The 27,169-nt window shown below is 41.3% G+C and overlaps 1 protein-coding gene across 17 annotated transcripts in view; it reads left to right on the plus strand.

Annotated features, from left to right (window-relative positions):
- Nucleotides 1–27,169, plus strand: part of NRXN1 (neurexin 1) — a 1,264,827-nt gene that overhangs the window by 577,245 nt on the left and 660,413 nt on the right. For all 17 annotated transcript variants that reach the window (XM_056118460.1, XM_056118477.1, XM_056118503.1 and 14 more), the window contains 2 exons: nt 6,309–6,690; nt 8,002–8,192. In XM_056118460.1, coding sequence (XP_055974435.1) covers nt 6,309–6,690; nt 8,002–8,192 — 573 coding nt within the window. The remainder of the gene's footprint in view (nt 1–6,308; nt 6,691–8,001; nt 8,193–27,169) is intronic.

Below are 27,169 nucleotides of genomic sequence, written 5' to 3' on the forward strand. Positions count from 1 at the left end.
GGGTATCAGCTCCTCTTTCATTTTTAAGACAGCTACAAAATGTGAATTATTTTAGGGAAAGACACTAGATAGTCCATATACAGCAGCAAAGTCTCTCTTATCTATTCAGTCCCATAGGGGTGCCCATTATGTCATGGTGGAACTGCCTTGTGTAAGTTACTGTCTTTTGAGAAGATGATTCCTCCGATAAATGAAACAAATTACTAGCTGACAGGACTTTTAATATTGTGTTCCATCCCCCCTTTGCAGTTTCCACAAAGTCAGTCTAAAGGTGCAACTTCACTTGCTATCAGAATGATCTGAGAACCCCTTCAAGGACTGATTACGAAGCTGAAGCAAAGAAAATGGAGGAGGTGGGGGGAGCCCCATACTAAGTTTTGTCAAAATTGTTCAAGAAAACTCTAACACAAATGCTCGATGGATTGGTACTCAGAAATTACTGTCAAATTATATCATTTTGTATGTGGAGAAAGGGGCTCCCATTTATTGTTCAGAAGGCCCAGGTCCCAATGAGCTGTATTCAGATAACTAGACCAAACTGGCCGAAGGAGCTATACTGCTTGGGCCATGCATTTCTTAGGACCTCTAGGGCCAGCCCAGCAGTGCTCAAGGTCTAGGACTGTATACAGAGGAATGATCTGGGGTCCACAAGCAGCTGGGATGGAGCTGAGTTAAGATGGGTGCAGAGCAAGTAACCCTAACCCCTATACTATATCCTGTACCTTATTTTATACTTGAAGGAGAAAAAGTCAGAATCCTTAGCCCACAATATTATTAAAAATTGTCAATTCTGGGACCAGAGCAATATAAAACATCAGGTAGAGCACTGACCTTGCATGGAGCTGATTCAATATTTGGCCCCCCTGAGCACTGCCGGGTGTGACTGCCACCCCCCACCCCCAATCCTACCCAAATTATTGTTCTAGAGAAGACTCTTTAGAAGCTGAGTGAACTCAAGGAAGTTTGTTGGGAGGAGTTCAGCCCAAATTCAGGGACACCTCTTGGAAGTAGAATCGTCATAAGTGAGTGGAATTCTTACCAGGTCATAACTTTATAGTCCCATACTCTTGCTGTTTCTCACCAGAAATCCTTTGCCTTGTTGCTCCCCCTTCCTTGAATCCTCACCCTATTCCTCTTTCCAGTTCTTTGTCTTGCTCTCTCATAAGCTGAATGATTAACTTACTAATGGGGGGTGGGTGGAGTGCGCTGGTGCTCTTTGAGGTTCCTAAATGGGTACTCAGGAGTGACTCCGGAAGTACATTGAGGACTATAGTGCTGGGGAATGAACCAGGATTGGCTGCATGCAAAGCAAGCACCTTATCCACCCCAAATATTTATCCGAATCTTACACATTTAACTTATATCAATTCATGTGCTGCCCTCATCCTTCTCATATCGCTCCACATAATGTCCCTTTCATCAAAGTCAGAGAGTTTTCCTGAGTTTTATAATTTTTTTAAAAATTAGTTCATTTCTTGCCTCTTTTCCTCTGCCTTTCTCTAGTAAAATTATGAGTTTTGTGGGAACAGGAGCCATGCATTCTCCTCACAATGCGATTAATTTATTAAGACACACTTGCCTCATACATACCACACACTGTAACTTTGAATGAAATGAAAAACATTAATGTAAAACAAGTAAGTTGTTTCCGTACCCAACTCCCATGACAGAAATTACCCACTTTAGAGCAAGCCCAGGCCTCATAGATTGTCTTGCTATGAATTGTGGTAAAAGATCTAATCTAAATATTGAAGTTTCTAGGTCAGTACAACACCCAAGTGGTTGATTCTTACTGAAAAGTATTGTCCACCTGGTAGACCCAAATCATGTTGATCAGACATGCTAAATTCTCTATAGTTCACTGAATCTCTGAAAAAAAAAGAGTCCACTTTGAAGTGGTGAGATTCCTAAAAAGTATTTCTCCATCAATGTTCTTTAATTATCTTATGATAAATGTATATCATAGGAAATGCCATGTGTATATCATATGATATATCATATATATTATATCATATCTGCACAGCAGGGGCAGTGGCGATATTAGTGACAGAATATTAAACACTTGAATCAATTCTGAGGGAAAAAGGAGTTTTCTTTAAAGCAGATGTTACTGTTTATTTAGCTGATGATGGCTTTTGGGTGCTATTTTTTTCCCAGAGAGCACGCATATCAGCCATTAGCATCTCTGTGATTTATTTATGCTTATTAAAGAAAGACTAGACCATTGAACATGGGCCATAATTACTTTTTTCTTATAACTTGGTCACTCCAATGGTGTCTGACCACTTTTATTATTTATATTGTGCATACATATTTTATCTTTGAGTAAAGAAAAGAGGCTTTACATGTTATTTTATTATGTATCTTATAAGTCCTGCCAAACAAAAATGTGCTTTCTGCTTCAGACCTGTAAAAGAACTCGACTGTTTTGAGTGATATTTGATTTTATGCTTTGGAAATATTTTTCTAGATATTTCCTTACTATTGAATTATTTACTAGTGGAGCTTTTAAGAAGAATCTTGGTAGTCATGAGTATTGGAGTTCACCGAGTTCAAAACTCAGATTTTGATATAATGAAAAAGATGCCGCTAAATCAGGGATAGATAAAATTCTAAGGAATGTTTAGGCATTGAGATTCTATCTGCTAGTTCACATGTTAATTCAATGTTCGTTATATCTTTAGATCTTCATGTTAGAGAAATATTTATGTTTAATTTTACTTGCTACCAAAACTTTAGAACTCCCTCACCATCCCAAGTAATATTGAAGTGATTAAACAAGAAGATGAAGATGAAGAAATTATATCATAAATTACCAGAACTTCTAAGTAGTTGATAGTGTCCTTTTTTGATCTTCTAAACTAGTAGGGGGTAGGCTGGGGAGGAGGGAGAAGCAAGAAGCAATAATGATATTTTTTCTTAAAAAAAGTTATTTGCTGAGGGCACGATAAAACCAGTAGCTGAAAAGCTGACATGGGGGGCAGAAAAGGAAAAGATAACTGTTTCCAGGATCAGAGGCTAATAAAGAGAAGTTCAAACAATTGTTTCTGGACCTGTTGGGGAAGCATTCTAGAAGGATGAATTTATACTAATTAGTGTCCATTAAATATGTAGACAATTTTTCTTGCACACACAAAAAGTATGCCTTTTAAATTTTACTCACAAGCATTTCCTTAAAATGGCATGTAATATTTTTTTTCATAGTCTACTTTCTTTTTTTTTTACATTTTTTTCTTTTTATTAGTTAAACACCATGAGGTACAGTTGTAGATTTACAATTTTTTGTGCTTGGGTTTCGATTATACAATGATCAAATACCCATCCCTCCACCAGTGCCCATTTTCCACCACCATAGATAATATCCCTCCCACCCACCCACCCCATCCCACCTTGCCTCTGTGGCAGGGCATTCCCTTTTGTTCTCTCTCTCCTTTTGGGTGTTGTGGTATGCAAAAGAGGCATTGAGTTGCAAACATGTTCAGTCCATAGTCTACTTTCAACATGCATCTCCCCTCCTGGGAGGATCCTCCAAACACCCTTTATTTGGTGCTCCCTTCTCTATCTGAACTGCCCTTTCCCCTAGAATGCCCAGATGGCCTCTAAGCTATGGAGTAATCCTCCTGGTGCTGATCTCAGCTATTCTTGGGTATTAATCTCATATTTTGTTACTTTATATCCCCCAGATGAATGCAATAATCTTTCTATGTCTATCCCTCTCTTTCTGACTCATTTCGCTTAGCATGATACTTTCCATGTTGTACCACTTGTATGTAAATTTCATGACTTCATCTTTTCTAACAGCTACATAGTACTCCATTGTGTAGATGTACCAAAGTTTCTTTAACCAGTCATCTGTTCTTGGGCATTCAGGTTTCTTCCAGTTTATGGCTATTGTAAAGAGTGCCGCAATGAACAAACAAGTGCAGATGTCACTCCGACTATACATTTTTGCCTCTCTGGGATATATTCCCAGGAGTGGTATTGCTGGGTCAAATGGGAGCTCAATTTCTAATTTTTTGAGAATCGTCCATACTGTTTTCCAGAAAGGCTGAACCAGTCGACATTCCCACCAACAGTGAAAGTGTCCCTTTCTCGCCACATATGCGCCAGCATCGGTTGCTTTTGTTCTTTTGAATGTGGGCCAGTCTCTGAGGTGTGAGATGGTATCTCATTGTGGTTTTGATCTGCATCTCCCTGATAATTAATGATGTAGAACATTTTCTCATGTGCTTTTTTGCCATTTGGATTTCTTCTTTGAGAAAGTTTCTGTTCATTCCATTGCCCCATTTTTTGATGGGGTTGGATGTTTTCTTCTTGTGGAGTTCAACCAGTATTTTGTATATCCTTGATATCAACCCCTTGTCAGATGTGTATTTGGCGAATATCCTTTCCCATGCTGTAGACTGTCTTTGTATTTTGGTCACTGTTTCTTTGGAGGTGCAGAAGCTTCTTAGTTTAAGATAGTCCCATTTATCTATCTCTGTTTTCACTTGCTCGGCCAGTGGCGTGGCATCTTTGAAAATACCATTAGCTTCAGTGTCATGGAGGGTTTTGCCAACTTTGTCTTCAATGTACCTTATGGTTTCTGGTCTGATGTTGAGGTCTTTAATCCATTTTGATCTTACTTTTGTACATGGAGTTAGGCAGAGATCTGAGCCCATTTTTTTGCATGTAGCCATCCAGTAATGCCAGCACAATTTGTTAAAGACGCTTTCCTTACTCCACATTTCTTGCACCTTTATCAAAGATTAGATGATCATATGATTGAGGGGAGATGTCTGTGTATTCAAACCTGTTCCATTGGTCTGCAGTTCTGAAAATGGCATGTAATATTTTATTATATCGATTAAAAAGTAGGAAAGGAAATCTGTCACATTTGTTGAAAGGGGCCCCCCAAGGTAAATGGCATATTAATTATACCTGAGAAGAAGGTTCAGTGTATTTCATCAGGGGCTGATTCTGGGATTGACTGTAATTGTTATTTCATGGAGAACGGGTTAGGTGAGCTTTATAAAGTTTCCCATTATGCCAGATATAGTAGTGAAACTAGACATGGAACAACTTTATTACAATCCAAATGATCTTTGTCGTCAGAAGAAAAGGAATGAGAGTTGAATTAGATAGGAACCAGATGCCCGAGTGATCAGCAAGTATGAAAAACTATATATTTCTGTATGAAAAGCTATATATTTCTATTGTTTTTTGAATTTGAATTTCATATTTTCACATAATGGCCATATCTTGATTTTGCTTTTCAGCTTTGCAATTTCATGCTGAAATAAAATGGAACCAGATTTGTTTCTTAGGAAGTTGCCAATGAAATATGGCAAGAAGAAAGAATGGGGCTGGGCTGGAATCAGACTAGGGTTTCTCAAGAATATTAAACTTTGTCCTAACATTGAGAGCTTGTTTGGAGGTTCTAGCAGGGGAGCGCAGCTACGCATATACCCTCAACCGAAGACCGGTCCGTCTCTATTCGGGGAAGGCTGTCCTCTTTGACCGAGTGCGCAGCTTCTGGAGGGACGCACATGGAGCAGTGAGGGAGGAAGGGGACACCTGCCTAGCCAGCCAGATCAGCCGAATCAACCCTGGCGATCAATGGCGTGACAGATGTCACAGCCATATCGCCCTCACATTAACCAGTTTTGCTGGTGTCTCATAACTGGATGGACTTGAACTGGTGTTGTGTGTTCAATTAGACACGCACAACTCCTGCACTAAGGAAATGACACAGGGTATGGATAAAACCTTCAAAATGGTTTGGAGATTAGTTCTAGAAAGGCTGTGGATATCGTACCAAGGTTTGAATATAGGACAGATTTAGCTTCAAATGCAGCTTCATGGTTCAGTATTGAAAAAAAATGTAGCACTTCTTCTTCATTATTTCTGTTGGTTACCAAAAAATCAACACCTTTTAACACTTGAAAACCATTCTTTATTAATAAATATTTTATATGATTATGAAACAGGATATATGACTTTCTACGGGTATGATTTAGGTCCTGGTCATCACAGCAAGTCTTTCTTCTTCTTTCCTTCATTTCTTTCCATCAGTTTAAACAATTTTGTAATTTTGGTTGGGGATGTATTTTGTTAAGATTAACACTTGAACAGAGATTTCAATCACAGAAAACTGTATCATGCAATCCATCTTGAACACCACTCCTATGATTTTCACTGCATGGAACTGAACATCAAAAGGAGATAATTGGATCTTTGTGTATTAAGATGTGGCAGTATTCTGAAAGTCTAAAATTGGAAGTTACTTTCAGATACACACAGTGACGGTGTGTTGTCTTTACTCTTAGGGCAAATGGCAGGTGATCATACAAGGCTGGAGTTTCACAATATAGAGACTGGCATCATCACAGAACGACGGTATCTGTCTTCAGTTCCCTCCAATTTCATTGGACATTTGCAGAGTTTGACGTTTAATGGAATGGCATACATTGACTTGTGTAAAAATGGCGACATAGATTATTGTGAGCTGAATGCCAGATTTGGCTTCAGGAACATCATCGCCGACCCTGTCACCTTCAAGACCAAATCAAGCTATGTTGCCTTAGCTACATTGCAAGCCTACACTTCTATGCATCTTTTTTTCCAGTTCAAGACAACATCCCTAGATGGACTCATTCTGTACAACAGTGGGGATGGAAACGACTTTATTGTGGTCGAATTAGTTAAAGGGTGAGCAGATATCAGTTCAAATTGCATCTCAATTTCAAAAAATATGTACATTAAGCAATGTAGAATGAATTGAGGGGTGATGAAACATGGGACAATTAACATATTCTTTTAAGTCACTTCATTATCTTACAAAATTGATAGAGATTTAGTAGTCTCATAACTGTTTTCCGTATATGCATGAAATAAACAGATACACATATTTTATATATAGGAATTCTACTTCAATCTAGATGTTCCTGTAATCTTATTCTTACTGTGTGCACTGTAATTCTACAAAAAAAATGTCTACATATATGTAGGCTGATCTGTACATAGTCTGTACTAATTCTGACTAATTCAAGTAATGACCTGATATCTACAAAATATGTTTCATTCTTTATCCGAGTTCCTTGAAAATTTAGAAAGACATTCTAAAATTCCTTTGAAATTGTGATAAAACATTGATTTGTCTATCCATTTTTTATTCAGTGAATATCATGTATTGTAATATTTGTAATGAGATATGTAATATTTACAATGAGATAATGTGCCTGGAACCCCATGGATATTACTATTCCACCTGCCCCAAGCCATACACTTGCAAACACTCAGTTCTAAGGGATTGAGTGGACATGTATACAAAAGAAGCCCTTTGAAATGTTTCCTGAGGTGATCAGCTGTAAGTGTTTGGGATTCCTTAGGGAAATTAAGGACAAGTATGAGACAGGATGTAGACATTTGACATGGATCTTGAAGGATGAGCCTACATTTCCCATATGGAGATATGCGACGCCAAAGGGGATGCAGGAAGTCAGGGAAAAACAGTGAGAAAGAAATGGGCTGCTGTGTGTGGCATGGCAAGACAGAAATACACAGCAGGTAGCGAAGCCTATTATTTTCCTTCCACGATCAGCACATGAAATGATTTTTTAAAATAAAATTTACTTTTCCAATAAAGACAAATAATTCTTGCTGAAACAGAGAAGTGCTGCGTAACACCTTCTTAGCACTGCTTCTGGTAACACAATCGCATGATTTCTATTAAGGAAAGAAGTTGTGGGGTGGGGGGATGTGGAGGTGGAGAGGTAGTGCAGAGAGTAAGGCGCTTGCCTTGTACACCTATGACTTGTCTTCATCCCTGGCACCACAGATGGTGCCCCCAGACGCTGCCAGGGGTGATCCCTGAGCAGAGGAAGCCCTGGGTACTGTCAGGGAAGAAGAAAGTTAAATTTGAACGTCCACTTGCCATCTCTCATCATTCATTCACGATTGATCTCTCATCATTCACGATTCCCAAGGTGATGTCTTTTTCCACCCTTCCCTTTCTCCCAGGTACTTACATTACGTGTTTGATTTGGGAAATGGTGCTAACCTCATCAAAGGAAGCTCAAATAAACCTCTCAATGACAATCAGTGGCATAATGTGATGATCTCAAGGGACACCAGCAACCTCCACACTGTAAAGATTGACACGAAAATCACAACGCAAATAACTGCGGGAGCCAGGAACTTAGACCTCAAGAGTAAGTACATGGGGCCCCACGAGAAGGCAGTGCCCGCCCCCTGCTCATGCAGCACATGGCAAACCCATTGTCTGGATTTGTTCTGTATGTGGGCCAGGGGTACCGTCAGCGTTTCCTTGTCAGATATAATAATATAACCTCCAAGCTTCTGTCCCATTATGTGGCAGAAGTATGTATTTTTAATGATAGCACAAAAGATGCAGCACCTAATTTAATACAGCATGCATGCAGGATTAAAATTTAAAGCATGCGGAGGATGGATTTTCAGTCTTGCTACAATAAGAAGAAGTGGGCGTTTTCTAATTTTTGATCAGTTTGGAGACAGGATAGCTGAAGAATGTCTTATCTAATCCATTTGGAGTTTTCCTGGTGAGGTTTCCTGGAGACAAGTAGACCCTCTGTCTTAGAGTTTGTCTTTTATATTTGTTTCTCCAACATTGAGTTCCTCATGCATCTTAGCAATTTACCTTCGACCCAACATATACAAGTAGAATAACTCATCATCTGCTCAGAAAATCTTGGCATGCTGTGTTTCTTCCTTATTGATACTTGATTTCTCACAGAAGCAAGACAGAATGCTTAGAAAAACTGGATAATTGGAGAAAGCAGCACAAGTTTCTAGTTTCATTGACCTTTGTGATTCACTAAGAACATATTAACCCTTCTCGCCTCATTTGCATTTCAGCAAACAATGGGCAAGGTTATACACATTTTTCTAATGAAAGTAGGAAATCTGAACTTTGAAGAACTTTCCCAGGGATATATTACATTGCCAATCAAAGATGCCCCAGTTCTGATTCAAGCCCTCAATTATGTTTTCTGCTTTGCTTTGTTGATTTCCAGTTTTGCATGGACGGGATCATTGGAATCAAGTCTTTGCTTGACATGAGCTATTTATTTATGGGGGGGGTGGGCATTTCCCTTTGCTACAAGAGGTCAGTACACTTTGGAGTTAGCAACCAAAAAGAAATTCAACAGAGCTTTTTCTAAAGAAAACAGTTCTTTCTCAATTAGGGTGAAAGATAAATAAAAGACTTCGCTTCCTGAAATTGCAAAGATATTCACAGTGTTCACATATGTTCAATGCATCAGATGTGTCATAATGGCCGTCTCCATGCAGATTAATCTTTTGATCCTTAACTTTCAAAGAGATCCTCTTTGTTCCCACATTTTTATTGCTCAGCTTAAGAAATTAAGATCAAAGTAAAATCCTTTCAGTAGAACAGATCTCTCCCTCTCTCTTCTTTCTACAGTTTATGGTGAGCTGGAACAATGATACAGCGGGGAGTGCATTTGACTTGCACCCAGTCTGGGCTCAATCTCTGGCATCCCATATGGTTCCAGGAGTAATTCCTGAGTTCAGAGTTCGTAATAACTCCTGAGCATCGCTGGGTGTGACTCCAAAACTAACAAATATAGAGGGTGCAGAGTTGTTTGAACAAGCAGATTCAGGTGGCAATTGCCAAGGGAAGGAGCATGATTATGAGGTCCAGTTTGTTCCCCAAGACAGGGATCTGGTTGGCATTGAGGGAGCCACGGTGGCTAGGATGGCAGAGTGATATTTCTGAGAAAGAAGCAGCTGTTGAAGTGAGTCCTGTGGACGGGTCTGGAAGCCAAGGAATCAGAGCAGCTGTGGAACTCCGTGAGTTTCTACTCAATTAAGGCTCAAGGAAATGCTTCATGGAAAGAATGTTTGCTTAGTTCTTAGCAATGCATAGGAATCGGATTGTGGGTTGAGGTGAGCCACTCTTTCTGGCGTGGTAGCGAGCCTCGCACATTGTGGAAACCTCTAGGAACTGAGTCAAAAACAAACCATGCATTTCATGATTATGAAGATGTGAGGTTTTGCCCCTGACCCCCTCACAGACCATGAACTAAAATGAGTGTGTTTAATAGTATGAAGATATGAGCTATTTAAATCTGCCTGATGGTGCACTTGTGTTCATAAAGAAAAACAAAAGCACCATTGAAATATCAAGGTGGCTTCAAGGTGGATTAAAAAAACAAAGCCTAGAGTAGAATCCTCCCTCTCTCTGAAAGATCCTGCGAATTTTCAGACTAAGCAGAGTATAGAAAAAAGGTAAGAACGAGTTCCTCCAATCAAAGTTTAAGGAGCTGTAACTGTGACTGCATTTTGGCTGCGTGTGCGCCCTTGTCATCACATCATAGAAGAAACTCCCTGCCCGGGTATCTCAGCCAAAGGCAGCCGGAGCGGCCGTGTAGCATGGCATGGCCCTGTGTGTGAGGGTCTGCTCAGGGCCACTTTTCCTGTGACCATGGAAAGGGTGTAAGGTAGGAGGCGCCCTTCTCGCTCTTTCTGCAGCCAGAGTGGAGCAGAGAGGAGAGCGGTTCCCTAGAGAGAAGGGGGTATGTTAATGAAGAGCTTTTCTCTCCCCAGGTGCTTTCACAGGGCTCCCCAGAATCCCTCATTTCAGGTTTCAGGCTGAGGAATGTGAAAGGGAAACTGAGGTAGGGAGGAGGAGCTGTCAGCATATTTTCTCCTTCCCCTTTCAGTGCCGGCTAAGAACACTTCCCGGCCTCCAGATAGCTCTTCATGCTAAACTGAAGAATGAGTGTGTGTGTGTGTGTGTGTGTGTGTGTGTGTGTGTGTGTGAGAGAGAGAGAGAGAGAGAGAGAGAGACTCCAAGTGCAGGGAAGGGAAGTGACCTACTTTTGCTGACTGCTTTTATGTCATGTATATTTTGTACTCACACTGTAACTTTTAGAGTTTTAAAAATGCCATTCTCAGACTTATTCTATTCTTGTGGGGGTAGTCAGCGTCATGACAGAGAGTCCTGTGGTGGGGTTGTGAAATGCAGATTTCTGGGCGCCCTCTCAGACAGGACGTCCTGTGAGATGTCGGGAGCATGAGTTTAGTGTCTATATTCTTGAAAAATGCTCACTAACCTTCATGTGTGTTTCAAGAGCCCCGAAAAATGCACTGTCATCTTGAGACCAAATGCAATGCGCGACTTCATTTGATCTTATTGTTTGTTTTATTTGGAGGCCACCCCTGGCAGTGCTTGGTGCTTAGTCCTGGCTCTATGCTCGGGGAACCATATGGGGTACTAGGGATCAAGTGGGTTAGCCGCATGCAAGGCCAGTGTCCTGCCTGCTGTAATGCCATGGGCCTCCACTTCCTAATTTTAGTACAAAATCCGGTTTTGCTTTTTTAATTTTATTTGTCTTTTTTTTTTTTTTTTATCCAGCCTGGGGATGGGGTCATTTCTTCAGGACTATTTCTAGCATTTGATTCCACGTTGCTATACCTTAAAAGAACACCAGAGGGCAGCATAAGGCCACGCACCCACCTACCCACCCACACACGGTGACACACACTCACACGGACACACACACACACACACAGAGACACACACACACAGACACACACACAAACACAAAAACCTCATTTGGGCCTCAAAAGAGAAAAAAGCCTCCTAGGCTTAGGAAGCAAGATCACTTTGCTTGGGGCCACCTGAAATGCCACGCTGAGTCTTTGTGGTGCTGTGGTGTCTGACTCTCTCGCCTTAGACATAGACACAGGACTACTGTTCAGACGCTGGAATCTCAGGTTCTGTGGAGAAGGAACCAGAGCAATAGGACGATGGGGAGGGCTTTGCCTGCACCCAGCTGAGCCGGGTTCAGTCCCAGGTAGCCCATATGATACCCCTGTTCCTGCAGGAGTGATCCATGAGAACACCAGGAGTAACCTCTGAGCACAGCTGGGTGTGGTCCCCAAACTACAGACAACCCCCCCTCCTCTCTCTCTCTCTCTCTCTCTCTCTCACAGAGCAGTCTTCTTTCCAGAGAGAATTCCTCATAGGCAACCTTGTCCGAAGCATCAGGGCCCCGGGGGAGACCTCTCTCCCTGCTGGTGCAGTTTTACTTTCATCTCTCTTTTCCAGCTGTTTGTGTTCTATCCCCTCTGGCTATTATGTACAAGCTGCAACGTGTAATGAAAAGCACTGCGCGCATTGGCTGTCTGCAAAGATTTCCTAGCACAGCTGCAGTGCATTCACTGTGGAGTGTCTGATTCCTTTGCCCCCTTTTGAGAGAAAGAATCAGAATAATTTCCCCTTATGTTCCTTCTCTTGTTCCCGCATTTCGCAGTACGTATGCTTTTGTGCATATGTATTTAAAATGCAGCTAATATTTATTGACTCTGTCCAACATACTAAGAAGCTTTAAATGAGGTTATTTTACTTAATCCTTGCAATTATCCAGGGACTTAATGAAATGAGGTCAGTCTTGCTCATTCATTAATCTAGTTCAAGAGCAAAATTAGGGAGGTCAGTCTTTATCCGCCATCTTGCATAGGTGTCTTTATTGAAGGAATTGCATAATTTATGTTTCAGCAAATTAAGAAAACTTGATGGAGGGGCTTGGGCTGGGATGAGACTCCAAGTGTGCATTGGATGCAGTGCCCTCTTGTGGCCACTTGCCCAAACTCCTTAAAAGTGAGTAATTTCAATCCCACAGCTGGGTCAGCCCAGGAAGAATTTTGCCACTTGCCCTCCCTGTTATCCCGCCCCCCCCCCCCCCCCCCCAGTTTCTTACAGCCCAAACGACTTGGTTGGGTAAAGATACTCCGCCCTGTCTCCTCTCTCCTTTTTGTCATCACCTTGCCCTTATCTGCCCCTTGCGCTTTCTCTTATTCACTGTGCATAGTCTGCTGAGCCCCCCGGAAATGATCCCCGAATGCAGTGCCAGGAGTCGGTGCTGAAAACTGCCAAATGTTCCTCCAAAAACACCAAAAACATCAACGGCAACAACAAAGATTTTCCTCTGCACACAGTCACCTGCATTATCTATTCAGCTCCCAGGCCATTGGAAGGAAGTCAGGTCCTCTGATCAGAGCCCATCCAGCAAGGAGCTTCCTTTCATATATATTCTATATCTAAGCACACATTTGAAGATGAATCATCTCGCTGCTCTTTTTCTTCTCCACATTTTTCCAGTCTTTCCCTCACCCCTACCTCCCCTTCCTCTTCAGAAGTTAACACACACCACCACTCTGGTTCCAATGTCCTGCCTTAATACAGTTTTGCTGGGACACTTGAGTGTCCCAGATTCTCCTCCAGAATCCTGATCACAAGCACAGTGCTGCGCTTGGTCTGTTTGATATCCGATCACCTAATTTCTTTGCTCACGTAATTTGCTCAAAGAAGAAATGTTCAGAGAAGCCGCTAACTTTGAACTCAGTCTTTGAGCCAAAGATGTCATTGAGAATCCAGACCAAGACTCGCTCTCCTGCTGAATGAGCCACTTTCTCCTAGTTTTTCTTTTTTCCTTTTCTTTTTGTTTTGTATTTATTACCCGCTGTGCTATCACTCCAGCCCCTGCTCTTTTATTTTTCAGCACCCCTCATTTTTATTGAGGTATCTACCGAACGTATCCCGCCCACACAGCAAAGCCTGGCAAGCTACTCATGGCATAATTCGATATGCCGAAAACAGTAACAACAGTCTCACAATGGAGACGTTACTGGTGCCTGCCCAAGCAAATCAATGAACAATGGGAGGACAGTGCTGCAGTGCTATTTTATTTTTTATGCATTTTTTGCGTTGCTTTTGGGGTCACACCCAGTGAAGCTCAGGGGTTACTCCTGGCTCTGCACTCAGGAATTACTTCTGGAAGTTCTGGGGGACCAACATGGGATGCCGGGGATCAAACCTGAATTGGATGCGTGCAAGGCAAAAGCCCTACCCACTGTGCTAACGCTGGCTATCGCTTCTCTTTGTTTCTTTAATGGAAGGAGATTTTCCCATAATGACTTCAGTTAATGGGATATTATTGTAAGGACCCTGGATGCTGACCCTGTCACAAGAGTTCTTTCAGCTCCTGAATGAGGCCATGCAGAGACTCAGCACTTGGGTCCGACGGTCACTCCGGGGTCTCAGAACCAGCCTCGTGGTGTGCCTGGGATGCTCACATCCACTGTCCGTTCCATGCCCACGTGGCCTGTCTCTGTTTAGTCCTGCTGAGATCCCATTTCTCCCGCTCTGCTCCCTGGCTTCCCCGGCGCTTGGCAACTCGGCCCTCTCCAGTTCTCCCTGTTGCTTCTCCCTGTGCCGTCTCCTCAGCTCCCTGTATCGTTTTCAGCTTTCTGCAGAGATAGGATTTAGTGTGCTGAGCGAATGTGCCCAGAACATGACTTGATGGGCTTTGCCCACCTTGCCTGTCAGGTTCCCTTCCTCCTGGCCAAGTTGCTGCTAACACCTGCAGGTTGACAGGGCATGGGATGAGAATTTAAAAATTAATCTCCTGGACAGGGGGCATGGACTGAAGCTTCTCTGTAGTTTCTCTGAAAGGACGGATGTGGAGAGTACATGCTAAGTGAAATGAGTGAGAGAGAGAGGGACAGACTGGTTGTGCTCATTTGTGGGATGTACAATAATAATATGTGACTAATAGCCAAGGACAATAGAAACAGTGGCTAGGAGGTCTGGCCCATGATTGGAAGCTAGGCGCAAGTGTGAGTATGGGGTGGGGGCGGGGGAGGACAGTGAGGATAGAGAAGGGGACCCTATGACAGTGGTATCTGGAAATGACCAACCTGGACAAGAGCTGAGTGCTGAAGGGAAGTAAGGAGATACACATGATAAGCTACCAGTATTATCAGTAACTGTATTGCAAACCAGAATGCCCAAAAGGAGAGAGAGAGGGAGTGGGGGAGAGAGAGGGGAGAGAGAGAGAGAGAGAGAGAGAGAGAGAGAGAGAGAGAGAGAGAGAGAGTTCTACCATAGAGGCTTTGGGGGTGTGGTGGTGATGGTGGAGGGAAACTGAGGACATTGGTGCATTGGTGGTGGGAAATGTACACTGATGAAGGGATGGGTGTTGGAACATTGTATAACTGAAACCCGATCACGAACACTTTGTGACTGTGTATCTCACATGATCAATTCAAAGCATAGAGGGTACCTACTCTGCAGTGGAGGAGCAAATGCCTGAAGGTGATCAGGGACAGCTTGGGGCCAGGAGCAGCTCGCCACCCTTAGCCTTCGTCTCAGTATTCAGGGCACACCAGGGGTGGAGCCGGACTGCCTGTGGGAGCTGGAGCTCCTCAGTGAAAGTGTCACTTCAATATCTGCATCATCACAGGAGTTGAGTTGCACAACCACACCGATTTGTCATAAAAGTCAGAGATTATGTAAGTCTCTTAGGAAATGTTCAGTGATGAACAGAGGGAATGAAGAGGACAGTGGTGGTCCCATCACTTTAGGATAGAGATGTATGGCCATTTACATCACGAAAATTGATTTCTCACCCATATTTCATCTCTAAGCACTCTTCCTGTTACATCACTATCCTCATGCCTTTGGGATTTCTTAGGTGTGCAGAATGTTGAAGGTGTCCTTTGCTACTACATATTGGAGACAAATTTGTAAGCATCTGAGAGTGGGATCTGATTTAGTCTCCCAGAGCTCGCTGCAGCTTCAGAAGACAGTCCACGCCAAGCCGCTCGCCAGTTCTGGGGCTAGGAGGACAGTTTGAACCAACTATATCACAGCCTTTAAAAATGCACTACTATATATATTTGGCAGTATACTAAAAAAGATTTCCTTCTGCGCATTTCAAGTGAAATATAGTATTTATTTTAATCTTAGGGAACATTTTCATGTTACAAAATATTTCCTCCTCTCTATAAATCTGAGTTCTTCACATTTGTACATTAATATTTTGTGTGGTGCTGAGACTTTAGTTTGGTATAATTGCAAGACCTGGGTATTTCTGCTTTCCCCTCTCTCCAGTTTTTCCAATACCTTGCATAGAACTTTGGTATTTGTTATATGTCTTTAGCCAATGAAGTCCTCCTCAGACACCACAGCCAATTATTTTAATTGCTGGAGCGATAGCACAGCGGTAGGGCGTTTGCCTTGCACGCAGCCCACATGGCCGACCCGAGTTCGATTCCTCCACCCCTCTCGGAGAGCCCGGCAAGCTACCGAGAGTATCTCGCCTGCACGGCAGAGCCTGACAAGCTCCCCGTGACGTACTCGATATGCCAGACACAGTAACAACAAAGTCTCCAATGGAGACGTTACTGGGCCCACTCGAGCAAATCGATGATCAACGGGAGGGCTGTATGTCTTTAACAAATATTTAGTTTGCCTTCATTGATCCTTAAAGAGACCCAGGTAAAGATAAAATACGATCGATGATTGATCTATCAATAAATCTTCAGTATGTACTTCTGCTCTTTGCTAACCATCCTACATTTTTTCTAGACTTTAGGGAAAGTTCTCCACATTGCTTTGCTGTCCTTCTATCACTTCTATTAAACTTTTATATTTCTCTTTATAAATAAATTCAATATTGGGGAGGGGGTGTATTTGGAGACGTATAATGAGATTCTGTTCTTCCAGCAGGATTTGATGACCTGATTGAAACTCTTTCATCTTTCAGGCACAGGTGGAAATTTTTTCTTTTTTGAAACTTACAGTGAGTTTATAATAGGATGTGGTTTTTATTTGACTCTATGAAGCACATGATAATTTAGAGGCATTTTGACATTTTCTATGGTTTTATTATATATGTGTATGTGTGTGTGTACTTTTGTCATTTTCTTCTTTTATGCCTTCCTCAAACTGCTGATCTCTTTTCCCTCCTTTGTCCTACCCATTTTTGTTAAGATGAAGTTTGGATTTTGAACTTGCACAAAACTTTTTATTGTATGAGGAAGAGCTTTTTAAATATTTTGTCTACATACAACCATATCCTCCTCATCTCCAAAACTCCTTATTTTTGAAATAGGGGAAAACATTTCATTGAAATTAGAAAAATTTGAAGAAGCAAAGTCAAACAGTCATCTGGTGCTAATCAAGATCTCAGAAAATTAACACGTTTCCACAGGTTCTCTTACTGGTCTCTTAGTTACCAATCTGTTCCTCACCAGGGTTTCATGTTGAACCATCCTTCCATCTTCTCTTTCTGACACTGAAGCGGTCCTAGACCAATGGAAGGCTGTGGGATGCAACAAAGACCAGTTAGCCTAGGAGTTGGTGCTTGCATGACAGCGTCATTCTCCTCGTACTGATTCTCTTACCTTGGAGAGGCAACTTAGCCTTTCTGAAGAGTAGGTCACTCACTTGTCAAGTATTGCTAACACTAGCTCTTTTCCTTTTGCAAAGAGTTGATGTGATGAATTGTGTGGAACCACAGAGAACACAACGTCCCCCACACGTAGGTACTACATTTTGTGTAAGACAGAGCTACAGCTGGGTGTCTGGGAACTTCTGCAGGCTGTGTGTGACCCAGGCAGCACCAACAGTGAACGGAGAGGTGCAGTTTGGCCTGGTGGCAGGAATGTCTACTAGGGCTAAGGAGTGCCGAGAGGATCTAAATGTCTGCAGCTAGAATCGGGTCAAAGGAAAAAGATAATAAAAAAGATTTGAATCCTGTTTTTACCTGAAGGTGAATTTATGAAGCCACAAGATAAAGTTATCTTGGCATGGATTGATGTGCCAGAACTAGCACCCCATCTGCCACTGTGTCACTGGCACTGACGGGTCTAAAGGAAGACGGACGGCCATGCACGCCTCCATAGCAGTTTCACTTTGTTATTTCCCATTTCCATGCCCACCAGCTCTTCCAGCAGTCTGTGGCCAGCTACACAAACAAAATCTGTTTTAAGCTCCCCCCCAACCCACCCCGCAACACACACATTTTATTTAAACACTGCCTTGGTTTACAAAGTTGTTCATGATGATTTGTTATTGACAGTCAATATTCCAACTCTCTTCCTTCCACCACTGTCTTCATTTTCCCAAATACCCCTCAAGCCTTTCCTGTAGCAGGTCAAAAATAATTTATTTTATGTTGCTTGTAACCACTAATGAAATGACCAAGAATACATCACTAGGGGCTGGAGCGAGAGCACAGTGGATAGAGTGTTTGCCTTGCACGAGGTCGTCCCGGGTTTGATTACCAGCATCACTTATGGTCCCCTGAGCACCGCCAGCACTAATTCCTGTGCATCGCCAGCTGTGACCCAAAAAGCAAAAAAAAAAAAAAAAAAAGAAAAAAAAGAAAAAAGGAATACGTCAGTAAAAGAGAATTTCTGAAAATTGTTGCATCTCATCATCACATCACGGGGACATTAAGTCTTTGGGGGTTTACTAAGCAGTTGTTGCTAGCTGAGCCTTCTGTGTTCATGTTTTTGTTTGTCAGCATCTTTGTTTTCTGTGTCATGTTCCATCCAATCTGCTATGCTCCTACCAGGGTGCTAGTGTTGCAGAGTTTGAAACTGTCGCTCCAGAAAAATCCAGAATATTTAACTGGTTAGTGAGCTTACATGGTTCCAGTGGTATGACTTTTAACTGGCTGTCAGGGTTTCCAGATTTAGGAGGCAGCCCACCCCACTTCAAGAAGGTCTGGAGTTTTCAGCCAGGGAAAAAAAAAATAGTGTACCTGAATTTTTCAGTAGTTTAGCATCTTTGTGGAGCCAGTAATGAGATTGTGGAGTTCAGCTGGAGGTATGGTATGGCAGTTGAGGAAACTTTGGTAGGGTGGGAACTTGGCCCATCCCCCTCCAGATCACCCCAGAGGTCTCATCCAGGACCTGTTTATCTAAGAGACTAGTTGATCTCTTTCAAGATTTAATTATAAGTCTCTGAAACAGGGCCCTTAATGGGCAAGGGCTGCTAGGGTTTCTGGAAGTACATGGAAAAGGGAGATCACCCAGCCTAACTTCCAGCAGTTCTGCGGTATTCAGCCTAGTAGAGGAAACCCTGCTACACTTGAAAGTTTGAGCAGGTTGGCATCCCTGTGGAGCTCAGTCATGAGGTGATGGGGCCTGGCTGGAGGCATGGTAGCAACTGTTGGGGTGTGTTTTTTTTTTCCTGGCTGAAAACTCCAGGCCTTCTCGAAGTAGGGTGGGCTGCCTCCTAAATCTTGAAACCCTGACAGTCAGTTCCGAGTTACACCACTACAACCATATAAGCTCACTAACCATGCATGTGGGTGCCCATGTTTTAAGTTTCATTATTATATACCCTTCTTTGGACAATTGCATTTCACAATACCCACTAGAAACAGAAATTCTGGAATGTTGAATGTGTTTACTTATTTGACCATAAACATGGTAGGCGTCAACAGAACTATCAAAGTTTCACTATAGAAAAGACATTAAGAACTGAACTCTGGGGCTGGAGAGATAGCACAGTGGGTAGGGCGGTTGCCTTGCACACGGCCAACCCGGGTTTGATTCCCAGCATCCCATATGGTCCTCTGAGCACCGCCAGGAGTAACGCCTGAGTGGAGAGCCAGGACTAACCCCTGTTCATCACTGGCCCAAAAAGAAAAAGAAAAAAAAAAGAACTGAACTCAAACTGTCTAACCCTCCTCTTCCAAAACCACACACACACACATACACGTATGCACATACACACACAACAATCTTGTTTACACATGGTTTGTTTGCACAGATGATGCCCAGTAACATACTTCTATCACCCTGTGGGAGACAAATGAAAAGTTGCTGCTTATTTGAAAGTCACATTGGAAGTCATAAGAATTCTGCCCAGTCATCAGATTTTCAGTACTTAATATTGATAATTCTAGAAGCAGGTGACCTTTGTCTTTTGTTTGTCTATGTGAGCATGAAGATACTTTGCCCTTCATATCTGTGATCTTTCTTGGTTTGCTTGGAATCCAGCTAACACTGAGCACCATAACTTTTATTCACTAGCCAGGCCTTTCTCAAGGTGTTTGTGTTTTGCAGTCATGAAACTGTATGAATCGGGTCCTTGGCACTTAGAATATACATCATATAAGCCAATGTTGATTACACGAACATGATCACAGTTGTAGCCTGGAATTGGATCCTGCCAGTTATATCCCTGACACTATAGGCTAAAAACATAGCATCTTCATTGATAACATATATCTGTGATAAATTTTATTTTTTATACCAAAACCCAGCTATAAAACCCAGCTCCTGGAAGCGTGTGGCCACATTGGTGGCTGCACAACATCTTATTATCTCATTCTTGCTTTGGACAACCTAATGTAACCTGCCTACACGCAGAATCTGGCAAACTCCCCATGGTATCCCAATATGCCAAATACCAGTAACAATGATGGGTCTCATTCTCCTAAACCTGAACGAGCCTTGAATGTGGCACTTTTTAGAATTGCAGGGCTAGGACGAAGACCGTGGTGTACCCAATATGCCAAATACCAGTAACAATGATGAGTCTCATTCTCCTAACCATGAAAGAGCCTTGAATGTGGCACTTTTTAGAATCTCAGGGCTAGGATGAAGGAGATGTTACTGGAGCCTGCTCGAGGCAATTGACAAACAACAGGATGATCATGATTGTGATACCAAAACCAAGGGAAATGGTAGCTGTGCAAGTACTCTGGTACTGCTCTGATGTCAGCTATTGTTATAATAGTAAAGTTTGTGCTACCTTTTCAGGTTAAATTTTGGTGATGCTTTCTCGGCACCAATTATCAAGGACGCAAAGCAATGAGAAAGCCTGATTTCCCTCTGACAGGAAACTGTCCACTTAAGTTCAGTTGTTCAAACAATCTATGAGAAACTGCCTTTTTAGTAAAATGCATAAACTGTTGAAAGGGAAGATCTCTTATAGCAACAGTACCATGTGACAGACAGACTAGGGACCAGTATGCCATTGGAATTTGAATCCTATTGTGTGTGTGAAATCCTGAGTTCAATATCCTGTACTGCAATAGTAATAGCAACAGTAATAATAATATAATAATAATGATGATGATGATTGGCTGGAGAGATAGCACAGCAGTAGGGCGTTTGCCTTGTGTGCAGCCGGCCTGGCCAAGCCGGGTTTGATTCCTCCAGCCCTCTTCGGAGAGCCCAGCAAGCTACCGAGAGTATCTCACCCGCATGGCAAAGCTTAATATGCCAAACACAGTAACAAGTCTCACGATGGAGACGTTACTGGGCCTGCTCGAGCAAATCAATGAACAACAGGAGAACCATGACCGTGATGATGGTGATGATGATGATGATAAATATTCGACTGGTTTCCCCAAAGGCTACATGGAATCAGAAATATTAAAGTGCATAGGAAGTGCACATGGGATTCACAAATCTACTACATAGAATATCAGGCACAATGTAGTGTGGTAGTATTCTATGGCATTCTCAGTAAATGCATGCCTCCCTAGTAAAAGGGTAACAGAATAGAGAATCTGAAGAATTGCCATGAAGTATCTATAACTCTATCTGTAGCTATCTCAGGATTGTGCGAGTAGGTGGAATCATATATGGGACAACACAGAGAATGACGGAGTGTGCACAAAAAGAATACAGGTTCAAGATTTGCTCAAATTTAATTACTCTCTATTCTTTATTGAATGCAGTATGCATTTGGTCCCCATTCCTATCCATGGAGACCCAGTACTGTTCCTGTAATTCTAGCTGTCTTTATTTATAAGTTCAATAAAACATATTTTATTTATAAATACAAATAAATATGGATGAGTTCAAATAGGTCATAAATTACATTATCAAGATGAGGAGATTCATTACATTGAATTTCCTTAATAAGCAGGATGACTTCACTTCTTTGTTCAAAGTGTTAGTGTTAGTAGAAGGACAATTTCCCATAATAAAATTTATGATTGTGTAGGTGAAAGGGAGCGGGGATAACTGTGAATATTATAAAAGGTTTCATTAATGCCCTTATTTCTTAAATGATTATCAAATGAAAATTGCTAATCTATTAATTGAATGAGTGCCAATTAGGAGAAAATGGGGATATAAAGAAGCCAAGACTTCCATCATATTTTCAAGGAATTTAGAAAGTAATAGGAAGAAAAAAACACCTCCCAAAGCACTGTGAAATAAATCATTTTTAAAAAAGAATATTAAATTTTCTGGAGTTTAAGGTTCATATGCCATGTGACTAACCCAGGAATGCATTAACAGTGTGGTATTTGAGTTGAGTCCCCCCTCCCCCAGATTGACAGCATGTTGAATATAAATGAGGAAGGGTGTCCATAACTTAAGCAATCCTGTGAGATCAAGAACAATGATGTGACAGAAGTGTGCAGCACTAGAGCAATGAAAAACATGATTTGACTAAAGATTATGATGCTGGGAGATCATTGTTGTGATCTCAATTCTCTATCCAAGAAGTGTTATTTAGGTACATGGCATAAGAACCTTAAACTGCAGAACAATTTAATCCTCCTTTTTTTAAAAAATTTGCCTAATGTTACTGAGGAAGGATGGTCTAACAATCTTGGATGTCGAAATCAGGACATCAACCTTGGTCTTTATTTCATATATGTATAGGGCTTAATGAAATTAAACAACACTGGGGGAGAATTCTGTAGCTTTGAGAAGAAAGAAGGATAAAAGTGGAGACCCCAGGTAATGATCCATTGTGAAAGGATTGCAAATATAAAATAGAAAAGGAAGTGTAGATGGAGGAACAGTTTTTAGATATATTGGCAGAGCTGAGTCGTCATTCTAGGGCAATAGTTTGGAATATGAGAATAGTATGAGAATAGGCTCAAATTTAATTTTGGAATTTAAATTCTGATAACAGTGTGATTGAAACTCTGATGCTATAAAACAAGGAATCTAGAAGTTGATCAGTGTGTGAAGGAAGATGATTTCAGAGTGAATTCAGAAATCTAAGACAAGCGTAAAACATTCATAGGTATATCCTACAGAAATGAGAACACATCAGAACACATTTCTATTAAATAATTTACATACCAAAGAAGAGTTAGGAATATACAAAAAAGAGAACAACTAATAAATCAAGCTGGTGGCCACTGGACATGCCTTGTAGCAAAGAGCTTCTAAAGTTACCCTGCTTTGATTAATGAAATATTCGAATGATGTAGATCTTGAATCTCAGAGCAAATTGTTGACTTGAATTCCCCTGTTTGGCATCAATGTTGAGTGCTCGGTGGTGTTGAGGTTAGAAATTGCCACCCACAAACACAACATACAAATAAAAAGGGGACTTTACTAAGGATTTTTATCAGTACCAACTATAGAGCAGGTTCAAATGAGGGATGCAGGGATCTGATTTTATGCCTGCCAGAGTTATAGTGGTATACCAATCTACATTAGATAATTTTTCAGGAAGCTCATGTATATTTATGCGGAGCTCCAGTGAGCATGGACAAACTCTGCATGGACTGAAAATGGCAGAGTGAGGTTTTCAGTGTATGCTTAGGAGCAACCGAATAAAAAGCAGGGGTGCTTTACTGGTATGGAACACAACTTAAGTTGGAGTCCACTGGCATATGGGCTGGAGAACAGCTTCAAGGAGAGAGCAGAATGCAGCTGAGATGGAGGGTCAGGACAGCTTATATGGATTCTCCTTGTTTTCCAGGAATCTTACACATGGTCATGAAGAACACTGAGCCTGCAATTGAGGAACATAATGTGAACATAAAATAGAAAAATGCCTTTGGGTGTGTATGGCTTTAGAATGGTTATAAAGTCAATACATTCTCCACTGCACAGCACCTCACTGTCCAGTGTGCTGGTCAGTGGTTTGGGGTCCTTATTAATGCAAAAGTGATCTTGAAGCTTTCCCCTGTCACCGGGGGTCAGAGTGACAGTTGAGCAGGGAGAGGGCTTGCCTTGCACAGGACTGACCCAAGTTTGATCTCCAGCATCCCATATGGTCCCTTGAGTCCTCCAGGAGTGATCTGTGAGCACAGAGCTAGGAGTCAACCCTGAGTACCACTAGGTGTCCTCACCCACCTACCCCTCTTTTTTTCTTGGTCCAATCAGAGTGAAGAGAACCCAGCAAGGGTACCTTCCGCCACAGTGAGGCTGCATGTTACACTCTCTGTGTCCCAGGCTAGGCTATTTATGTCTTACCACACTCAGAATGGCCTACTGAGTTTTCGGGTGGGTTGGTGTACTGGAAGAGGGTGGGCAATATCTTCAGAAGTTTTGATATGTTGTGTGTGTGAATAATAATGAAGAGGAAGGAGACTGTATGTCAAAAAGGACACCACTGCCCAGACTCCATTCCCCAGTATTTCCAGCCAGTGATCTGGGGTTCTTTCATAGAAAAATGTTCTTAATATTCCATCAATTGTCACTGCCACTCTCCTCCCATTGTTCATCAATTTGCTCGAGCGGGCCCAGTAATTCTCCATTGTGACAATTGTTACTGTGTTTGGCATATCAAATATGTCGCGGGTAGCTTGCCAGGCTTTGCCATAACAGGCGAGGTACTCTCGGTAGCTTGCCGGGCTCTCTGAGAGGGGCGGAGGAATCGAACTCGGGTCAACCATGTTAGCCGCTTACAAGGCAAACGCCCTACCCGCTGTGCTATCACTCCAGCCCATCCCATCGACACCAAATTGAAATCAACAGAACGAAATGAGACAGCTGCTTCCAGGTCACACATTCCATACTTACAGTCTCAAGTAGTATTAAGTTTCTTTGTGCTTTTCTTTGCCTTGCCTTGCTTTTCTTTGCTTTCATGGGTTAATCCTGAAACCTCACACACAAAACCCAAGAGCTCTGTGCCCCCTGTGTGACCTCCATCTCTGGCCCCCTTTACAGCATTTTTTTACCCAAAAGAGTCCTCCAAGGTTTGTAATAAAGGAAAGAACACAGTTGCAATTCTTTTATAATTTAATTATAATACAGTCTGGAGTAGTATTTTGTATTCAGTTCCATATCTTGGTTTAGTCAATAATATTATTTGTCCACTCTTAAGTTCAAGTATGTGAGAGAAATATTGATGACGACGAGGCTTTTGCTATTGGTAGTTTAGTATCATTTATCTAAACAGTCATCCCCCAAAATGGTGATTTATGTTCTCCCCTGAAAATAAAAGTAAATAAATGAATGTTTGTTCCCCAGAGATTATTGATGGTTTTCTTCTAACAGGGCACATCTGTTATTAAAAAAGACTTTAAGTTTAATCTGACTCCCAAAGCAAAGCTGCATGGAGGTATTGATCAACATCCGACCTGCAGATTTTCTTTTGTGACGGTTGCACAAAAGATTAAAATTAAAGATGGTACAGATTTGAGGGCAGAATGTACTCCTTGGAGTAGAGGAAAGCACCTAAAAATCCAAATAACTTAAAAGCATGCCTGGCCTGAATGTTCTTTTTCTACTAATCACAGTGATGGAGAGAAAGTTTAGATCTGTCTCTAAATTTTCTACCCAAAATTCAGTCTTGCAAAGTGTCCAGAATTATACTTTCCCCAGCCTAGTTGGTAGGAAAGTAAGTATCCCAAAGAGTCCTCTAAGGTTTGTAATACCTTGTACAAAGTAAGACCATGTACATTATTTCAGCTTTTTCCCCCCAAATACACCTTATTAGACATCGTCTTTATAAACTTCATTAGGTTTTAATTATGCAAAGTTATTGTAACTTCTGTCCTTTTTCTATATGTTCTTTGAATTAAAATAAAATGAGTTCATCTGCACCAAAACTTACTTATGAATTAAAAGGAAAGCTTAGTCCAAGAACTAATTATACCTTCACAGTTCTGCTATGGGGAGGCAGAGCTTGACGTCTTTGCTTGAATTGCCTTAAGCTCCTTTTTTAAGAGAAAAATGTCTGAACATCATTTATCTGTTTCAGGTGTAAGGCCCTCAAGTCATGCCATTGTTTCACTACTTCTTCCCCACTCCCTCGCAAGGTATCATTTGATCCCTACAAAGTTACATATATATGTGGAATGTAAATTTTATATCTTTTCTATTACAGTTATTACAGCTTCAGATCTTCTAACCTGCATGAAGACTTCTCATTGTCGTGTGTGTGTGTGTGTGTGTGATGGTAAACCAGTAGCTTAAATTCTATTTGGTGAACAAACCTCTTCTTTGACTTGACCTATCAACATTATTTACATCACCCGTGAAAGTTCCTCTCTTATTCATGCTGTTTTTGACCACTGCATTCATTTTGACTTGATGGCATTATATTTTTTGTTCTCCACTTGCAATTCATGTGTAATGTGGTATACTCCCCATGATGTATAAAGTCCTTACTTTATACATCATTATCCTTTCTTTTAGTTAAACTAAAAGACTCCAAAACTCTCTGCCGTCCAGAGTCCATTGATACTTATATTTCTATGAGTTTGCAAGCCCTTTTACTATTCTCTAATTTGGGTGAAATCTTTCAATATATCCCTGGAGTTCATAGGACTTTTCTGTCTATTGGTATCAAATTAGATTTGAAGGTATTTATTAAGTTAACAAATCCTGTGCTAGTACTGGGTCTCAAGGTAAAAGATTAAAATTATTTAAATTTAATTGAACTATATGTTTTTCTGACTATATAAATATGTCAGAAAATCATATTGCGAAAAACACGCTTCAGTTACACCAGGGGCTATAAACTAAATGGAGTAAAATGAGTTGTAATGTTTATATCTCTCTCCTTCTGTGCTGGAAATAAGGAGATAACCTGGCCTTCTCAGGCTTTTGTATTTTCCAGTGCAATCCAGCTAGAATGAGTACTATGGATGTGTCATATTTACCAGACACACCACCATAACAACTCAAAAGTAACTATGTATGATTGCATGTGAACCATATAACCAAGGTTTGCTCACTGCACTGCAAATGGGCCTCATTAAACTATTTCATAGTGAATATTCTGACTCTTAAAGGAGTTATATAATTTAATGTGCCTATATGGGAACACCAAGAAGTGACAAAGCAAGAAATTTTAGCCAGATACAACTTAAAAGTCTGTGCAGTTTCCTTAGTCATTATGCCCAATTTCCTGGAGATACAGAGAATAGATACTTGTAATATCACCTCATATCATTCGGCAGATAATACTCTTGAAAGGAACAAAAAATATGCAGATGTTCTATATATTCATGCATATTATATAATTAACTAAATCTGTGTCTGTTCTCTGCTTGTATCTTCTGCTTCAAACTCTGTGTTGTCTTGTTGATTTGATTGTGTGTGTGTGGCCTACTTAAAGGATACTTACAAGAATCTACTACTTGCTACTCAGAGAGCATGTCAT

Source organism: Sorex fumeus, unplaced genomic scaffold, assembly GCF_029834395.1.
Source record: "Sorex fumeus unplaced genomic scaffold, SorFum_2.1 ptg000003l, whole genome shotgun sequence".
In the NCBI taxonomy this organism is placed as follows: domain Eukaryota; kingdom Metazoa; phylum Chordata; class Mammalia; order Eulipotyphla; family Soricidae; genus Sorex; species Sorex fumeus.